Raw genomic sequence first — 8,504 nt, 5'->3', positions numbered from 1 at the left:
AACCTGTCACATGACTCTTATCAGACTAAAACTGTTGACAGCTGTTTGATCATTTTTCCAAAAATACAATTACATAAAGCCATCATAAAAATGTCTTAAATTATGCTAATTGCAGAAAATTGTGGAAGTTTCATTCTGGGACAGCAACACATTTTTCTCATCCATTTATAATGTCAAAACCTTTCCTTTGCATCCATACTAAAGAATACATGTTAAAGTGCAGTAATGTGATTCACTAATGCTGTTTTACTGGAAAAGTTTAGGATTACATTTTAGGATTACATTGCGTTTTTTCAGTGTTTCTTAAGGTGAATTTGCAAAAAAGGCATGATGTTATTTCAGGCTCACCGGTCTTTGGCAGATGAACTAAACAAATAATTTAGGCCTTCGAAAGCATTGACAGGCATGACTATACACAACAAAGTACTTTTTCTGCAAATTACTTTGCAGATGTTTTCCATGCAGCCATGGAAACACTTATTTGCTACATTCAGGAAACCCTGTGCATCTAAATGGGACACTCTGGGGGTTAACTGTGCTTTCAAAACTGACGCAGCGGGGTCCTAACCATCATCAGTATGTGACAAAGTTTGGAGTGAGAAGAGGTTGCTTATTCTCACAACACCTCTGACCTAGCTTTAATCACTTTGTGAATGAGTTAATGTTCTTATATAAACTATACCAACACATTTTGAAAGCAGGTTTGGACTTGTACCTCGGCCAAGACTTGAGATTTGGTGGTGAAAAAAGTATTGTGACAACATCGAAATCACCACAGTTATGTATGTTACATTGATTACAGACAAAACAGGTGCTGAGTTCCTCAAAAGTAGCACTGGATGAATATTTTCTTCTATGTTGGTTCATGATTTCACATTGACCCCAAGGAGTGAGTATGATAGTAAGTGGTTATTCGTCTTGTTTGTATCTGTGTGGCCCTGTGATGGACAGGTGATCCATCCAGGGTGTACAGTGGCTCTCATTCAGAGGCAGCTTGGAAAGTCTCCAGCGCCCCTGTGACCCTGAATTGGATTAAGTTGGTAAAGAAAATGGATGGATGGATGGATGGATGGATGGATGGATGGATGGATGGATGGATGGATGGATGGATGGATGGATGGATGGATGGATGGATGGATGGATGGATGGATGGATGGATGGATGGATGGGTGTATTTGCAATACAAGACTTTTATTGCAGATGCCAGCTATTGTGACAAATTAGTGACATACCTTGAAATGTAAAACCAGTAAGTGCAGCAAATATATAAAATCCTTTAATTCCATCTTAATTGGGAACATTTGTAGCATTAGACACAGGTAAACCAGGTAGAGCTCAATAACAGATGCAGCATTAGTGTTTCCCCTCATTCTATCGCCTGGAGACTCATCCACAGCCACGAGACTCATGCTTGTTCAAACAAGTGGCACAAGACAAAACCTGGAATTTCCTGTGTGTCCTGAAAAAAATACCACCTGATGAAATATTCATGTTTAATGTAACCTGAGGGAAAGTTAGTCATATACACAGAAGTTATGAAATGAAATCCCTCATCTCAATCGAGTCAATAGATACAACTGTGAAAACATTTGCATTATCTGCCTCAGTTTTCATTTGAACACTTGTGGTTTTGGAATGCTACTTTGCCACATGTTCATATTGCATTTCATTAGATGGTACTGTGTAGCTCCGTGGGTAGACTTTGGTTTCATGCATACAGCTCCATGGTGCACAGCCAGATTTAAGGGCTCAGCTCCCATTGTAGATCAATGTCGTCCAGGTTTGGGGATCTAAAGCACACAAGGATTCATTCAGATTAAAGATGGAGGCACCTGTAGTTTTAGAGTGCCTGGGATATCAAGGCTCAGCGCTTGCGAGCATTAAAACATACGTAAAATGCATAGCTATCCAGATTACCCTGCAGTTGATACTGAGCACCTGAGGATGAACACCTTGTTTGCAAATGTCAGCTAAAAAAACTTAAAGTCTACTGATGGAGATACAAAAAATGAGAAAGACACACAAAGAGCCTTACAAAACACTGTTTGTCTTTATTTCAGTAACATCTTTGTTTTAACACATGGCAGACCTCACATCTGCAGCCTCTTCCTGTCTTCATTTAGCCAACAGACTTTTGTATTTCCCTTAAAGTGACTTTTCTCTCTGAATAGGAAGAATAGTGTTTGCTGCCTGTGTGGTTTGCCACGTGTCCATGCTGTTTCAAATGAAATGTTTCACAGACACTTTGCACGTTGAGCAGATATCAGTGGTTCAACAGGAAATTTAAAACCTGGACGTCATAAGAAAATGAGGAAATTGTGACACCGTGAGAAAATGAGAATGTATGTATTCTCATTCATTAGAGCTTGTGAGATGTGAAGATAAATCACACCAACTTCGAATTAGTGGAAAAAAAGGGAAGTAGAAATGATTGATCCATTTCAGGAATCCCCTTTGTCTGTTGATCCCCGTTGTATAGCAAGAGGTTTTCTTGTTTGTCGGCCAGATATTAACAGAAAACATGTGGTTTTGAGCTCCAAGCAAAAATCTTCGTTCTGCTGCATTCATAAGCAGTTCGTCAGAGTATTGATCTGCCTCGACTTGCGGGTTTCCACAGTTTTTACTCCTTTCTATTTTTCATATATTTAATTTTTCATGTAAACAGATACAGATGTTGGGTGCGTGCTGTGAGAACAGCTGGTTCCGCCATGGGCATGCGCACTGGACTAGGGGTTGATGAGGTCGCCTTCGGGTGGTATAGGAATATTGGGACCCTAAGCAATATTAAGAAAAAGTTAACAACCTATGAGTACGTGTTTAGGCCTTTAGGATAACGTATTTATAACGGGAACAGATTCAAACAGGGACTGCTGAACAATTAAGTGATCCATCAACTGTGGAGTAGTTCTTGCTTTAGGCTTGCGTTAGCTTGCTTAAGCTGTGTGACTCATCCAACAGCCACACATTTATTTGACCATATACTTAAAGAAAACACGAGTTTTCAGTCAGGTGGTTAAATAAAAGTAAGAACATTCTTATTTATTTTCTTTGTGAAATGAGTGTTCTGGTATCATGTGTATGTGGGTCAGTTCTACAAAGGTTGCATTTTTTTTACATCATGTGATAACGTTATCTTGCATGCAGTGATTCACTCTGAAATACTTTAAAGAATTTTCCATCAATTTCTGTCAATCATTAATTCATAATGACTAAGAGACATAATGTTTGAGATTCTTTTGTATTAACTCTTTAGTGGTGTAATCAGTTAAAAACACCAAATTGTACAAGTTGTTTACATGTTTTGTGTGGGAAATCCTAAATATTTGAAAATAACTAAAGTTGTCTAATACCTGTATTTCTAATATCAATATTTACCTGTAAGATATGGAATAAAAATAAAAGTGGGATGAAAAGCAAAGACTTTAGTATTGCAAACAAGCTATTTCAATGGTATTCAAGAGTACAGTTAAATGCAGCAGAAAGATCTATGCCAGTAGATTGACGAGACTAAACGCCTGTAAGATGTGCATGACTCATACGTTAAAAAGCAATAACGGTTTCTTATCAACGGCGAAAAGTTACACATGTGATTTTCAGAATTACGAGCTTTCTGTGGGTACATGAAGATAGCCTAACTTTTCTCCGGACTGGATACTTAGCCTGTCAAGAAATATGTTAGATGCTATTTGAGTTATCTTTCGAACAGAGTTAGGGCGATACCAGGAACCAGGTGTAGTTTTATTGAGGATGTAAGTGAGTTAACAGTGAGTCAGGAAGATGTAGAAACTACAACTGCTGACGACGAAGCGGTGGTTTCCTTTATTTTGCAGTTCAATCAGTGAACTTCATTGTTTGGAAAGAACTCTGTCATGTAGCTGCTCTCGCTGCTGGATTTGCACGTCGTATGCGAGCGTCTCCACAGTCTGGGAAGGTTATTGTTTGTTTTTCAACGAGACTTAACTTCATACGGATACTTTTTGTGGCAAAAATGTTGGACAAGTTGTCACGGTATTTCACCGCGGAGGAGAAACTTCTTCATGGAAAAAGTCGATGGACTTCAGCGCCGGTCGCTGTGATCCTCCTGGGTTTGTTTGCGGCGTCTTGCGGGGCAGAGGAAGCCTCCTGCCACGGAGCTTACGACCTCTACTTCGTTTTAGACAAGTAAGTCAAAAGAAAGAAAGAAAGAAAGTTGGGAAAGTTTAGTTGCAGATTGTAGTCGGGTTAGCGTGAAGCCGAAAATGGCAACAAAGTTGCAGCTCTACTCAAAACACAGAGTGTAACGTGGCAAAATAAGTGGATTTTGTTAAAAACTGTTGCATTTGGAGACAGAAGTAAGTTAAAGTTGCCTAAGGGTGTGATGGAACCGTTAGGGCGGGGGAGCGTGCACTCTGTCGCACGTGTCACACTGTTGTTTGTGACCCATTCATTTCTAAGACCCAAATAACAGTATAATATATAGAGATATGTATATATCTCTCTATATATATACACACATATATGTATATAGATATTTTCCGTCAGTATTATGTGTTAGCTTTTTTTCTTTATTTATTTTATTATTAAAACGAGTTATTTGACACCATAGGGCCAATTAGGTAACCCGAAATATGTTGACACTCATGGCAACAAGACTTAATTTCTTTATATCTATTGTAAGGAAAACAGGAAATATGTGTGGGTATAAGAGACAGAAACAGAGTTTGTACAATTCTAAAGAGATTGAAAGTCAATATCTGGTCTGAGCTCCTTTATTCTCCAACACAGCCTGAACCCTTGGAGAGGAGCTTTCTGTCATTTCTTTAAGGAGTCTTCAGGAATAGTTCTCCAGGCTTCTTGAAGGACATCCCAAAGCTCTTCTTTGGATGTTTTCTGCCTTTTGTTCCGTTCTCTGTCAGATGATCCCACACTGCTTCAATAATGTTGAGGTCCGGGCTCTGGGGAGGATTCATCCCTCCATAAGACCTGTTGCCACTGATTTTCAGTCCACTTCTTGTGTCATTTGCCTTTTCTCCCTGTTTCCCTTCCTTAAGAACGGCTTCTTGACAGCCACCCTTTCATGGAGACCATTTCTGATGAGGCTTGGGCCAACAGTAGATGGATCAGCTGAAGGTCCAGATTACGGTGTACATTTTAGGACATCCTCAGGATCAGGCTTCAGAGTCAGAACTCAGATGAAAAGGTATAAGGTCTCAGGAAAACCTCTGTCACACTCTCCTTTCAGTCTGACTGGCATTTTTCTGAGGCCGTTCATTGTGAAAAGTTTTTTTATGATGCCTTTTGGTCTGATTATTTTTTTTTATGTGGCTGTTTGGTGCGAGTGTGACAGAGGTTTTCCTGAGACCTTATACCTTTTCATCTGCGGTCTGATTCTGAAGTCTGATGCTGAAGATGTCCTAAAATGCACACCGTACCAGATGCATCTCTCAGGTCCTGTGTCAGGTCTTTGCTGGATGTTTTTTCCTATTTCTTAAGAACAACATTTTCAGATTCTGTTCATCTTCTGCAGACAGTTCTTTCGGCCTGATACTGGCTAAGTTGTATGTTACGTATAGATGCAACAGTGGTTCATACCTTGAGCTAGGTGCCTTTTTATGCTTGAGTGAATCAGCGTTAAGTGGCCTGGCAAACATAAAACGACATATTCTTCTGAAAATGATCAGGGACAAGGACTGGACTGAAAATGAGTGAGGAAGAAAAACTTTTAACGGCTTTCAGGAAGCCTGGAGAGCTATTGCTCAAGACCACTTTAAAAACTAACAAAAATGTATGGCTCTATGGAAGCAAAACTCACAAAAATAATGGCTGCCTTTTGAACAGTACTCTGGAGTCACAGTTAAAACAACAGTAACTCTGTTATTGAATTGTTTTGCCTGCCTCGGCATTAGCATCCCATTTGGGGTGGAACCTGACCGGCCTGTACAGACCCTTTGGGATGAACTCTGCGTCGATGTTGGCTCATGTGAATGCTCTTGCGACAGCAAAGCAAAGGAAGAGCGACAGAGCCCACGGTTTCGTAATGAGATGTGTGACAGCCACGTATTGGTGTAATTCCGAGTTTAAGACTTTGTAGTGCACCATTTTCTGTGTGTGTCCAATCTTTGCAAAAACCTCACCACCCAATGTGTGTTTGACCAGAATCTGATGGGTCACATATTCCAGTGTGACATCTCTTTCAAACTGAGTCCAAACTAGTTTTACTTACCTGGAGCTGCTCAGTACACCTCATCATCCTGTCATTTAACCGGGCGGCTGTCAATGTGCTTTACTTCTGGCTTTATACAATTTCTGTTTTTCACAGTTCACATAGAAAACAGACACAACACTGCAAGAGTTATGGATATGTTTGAGATAATAGTCCACAGAGTGAGTTGTAAAACCCGGTATGACCGATGATATGTTCCATGCAAGTTGAATAGTTGCACCACAGTGTTTTAGTCTCCTCTAACCAGGCAGACATTAGTTTAAGTTTGTTAGAATTCAGAGCAACAATAAGTGAAAGAGGTAGTCACTGTTTTTTTTTTCCAACAGAAAATGAAATCAGTGTGCAGATGTGGCAGATGTGCGTAGAAAAAAACAGAGGTTGACTCGGATGCACTGCCAACTTAATTTTTCTGGGGATTTCAGGAGATGAGCTTTGCAAGGCCTGCTCAGAAAGCTGCAGGAAGAGCTTTCAAAAGTTTCGTAACACACAGGCACACTTTTGAAAATGTTCTGCAGAAATGTGAGTTACTAAAAACCACACTTCCTCAATTGATGCATACCACTATGTGAAACCTGAAGGAACCGCACAAGCCTTACCATGATCTCTTTTTAACCCCATCCATGTAGTTTAATCTGACAAAGGTTTACCGCACGTTAACCATGCTGTGTTGCAGGAGCGTCGCTGGTCTCTGGCTTTGTCCATAGTTAATTCCCCTTACGAAGAACTCGCCGCCTGTATCTGAGTTTACATCTAAATGTCAAATGAATTTCAAGCTCATTTTTTAGCTGAACTTAGTTGGAGCAAATATATTAGGCTGCATGTTGCAGCCAAGAGTTGGTGGTACAGGTGATGGTATGCAGAGAATCGCTGCTAGATAGAAACAATACAATGAGGAAGAAGACCAGAACTAACACATTGCTTTAGATGAGAGAAAAATGGAGGAAGGTCTTGAAGTTTCTTATTCAGTCCCAGTAATTGGGATTGTTTTGTTGTTGCAGTGAGTTTCGTTAGTAAGTTATTTTTTTTCATCTAACACCAAAAAGAGCTCTTCCACAAAGTGTTTAAAAAAAACAAAAGAATATTTAAATGATCCCTTTTATGAATTTTTCCATTTCATTCAAACCTTTCTAAGGTGCATAAAAAATATTGAAGGTAGCACAATTGTTCCTCACTTGTTCATATCATATTTAAACATGATGAAAACAACAATTAAAAAGGTTACAAGTTTTCTTTGTTAGAAAACTCTCCCCAACCAGTTGATCCTATTCATTCAACAAGATCAACGAGTTGGAATTTTTACACTTAACAGATCATCAGTGTAACTATTTTAGTCTGCTAATGTCGCAGCACGGTGACCCACTGAGTCTTTGAAAGCTGCGTGTGACACATGCAGCTTTATTTGGAACAGATTTTGGTTCTGCACCACTTCCTGTGTCTTTGCTGCACTCGCTGTGCTGCTGCGCTGCTGTGCTGCTGTGCTGCTGCTGCTGTGCTGCTGCTGCTGCTGCGCTGCTGTGCTGCTGTGCTGCTGCTGCTGTGCTGCTGCTGCTGCGCTGCTGTGCTGCTGTGCTGTGCTGCTGTGCTGCTGCTGCTGTGCTGCTGCTGCTGCTGCGCTGCTGTGCTGCTGCTGCTGTGCTGCTGCTGCTGTGCTGCTGCTGCTGCTGCTGCTGTGCTGCTGCTGCTGTGCTGCTGTGCTGCTGCTGCTGCTGCTGTGCTGCTGCTGCTGCGCTGCTGTGCTGCTGCTGCTGTGCTGCTGTGCTGCTGCTGCGCTGCTGTGCTGCTGTGCTGCTGCTGCGCTGCTGTGCTGCGCTGCTGCTGTGCTGCTGCTGCTGCGCTGTTGCGCTGCTGCTGTGCTGCTGCAGCAGCGTAATGCAGAAAGGCCTCCAGTATAAGGAAACGTGTCATTGTATGGGACCGTTGAGTTGTACCACTGCTCCTCTGACCCATTGTCAAACTATCCCACCCACGTCTAAATTGTAAAATTACAGGATGATCCAAGTGTTTTTTGTATACTTTGTTAGTTTAGTCTGTACATGCAGATAAACTAACTCTGCTGGACTTCCTGATCCTTCTGATAAAGCTGACTTGCAGCAGTTGTTCTCTTTAATGTTTCTAGTCAAATACATGTGTAGTTTGGCATGTTGTGCCCCCTGCTGTTTTTGCACGAGTTGGGTGTCTGCTCAAAGGTTTTACTCGATGGCATTTGACTTTTGCCTTTGATGTCGCCAAACTTCACACGAGCAGTCAAATAATGCATATGTTTGTAAAGGTCGTGCCTGGCATCTGGTGAAAAGATATCATG

At 41.0% G+C, this 8,504-nt stretch overlaps 1 protein-coding gene across 1 annotated transcript in view; it reads left to right on the top strand.

The window, feature by feature from the left end:
* Positions 1 to 3,659: 3,659 nt before the first annotated feature.
* Positions 3,660 to 8,504, top strand: part of antxr2a (ANTXR cell adhesion molecule 2a) — a 77,475-nt gene continuing 72,630 nt past the window's right edge. The window contains exon 1 of the mRNA XM_072387298.1: positions 3,660 to 4,161. Within this exon, the coding sequence (XP_072243399.1) occupies positions 3,905 to 4,161 (257 nt within the window). The 5' untranslated portion in view covers positions 3,660 to 3,904. The remainder of the gene's footprint in view (positions 4,162 to 8,504) is intronic.

This window comes from Leuresthes tenuis, unplaced genomic scaffold (genome assembly GCF_036924035.1).
Source record: "Leuresthes tenuis unplaced genomic scaffold, fLeuTen1.0.hap1 SCAF_6, whole genome shotgun sequence".
NCBI lineage: Eukaryota > Metazoa > Chordata > Actinopteri > Atheriniformes > Atherinopsidae > Leuresthes > Leuresthes tenuis.
The sequence above is the reverse complement of the archived record's forward strand: the minus strand, read 5'-3'. Positions and strand labels throughout refer to the sequence as shown.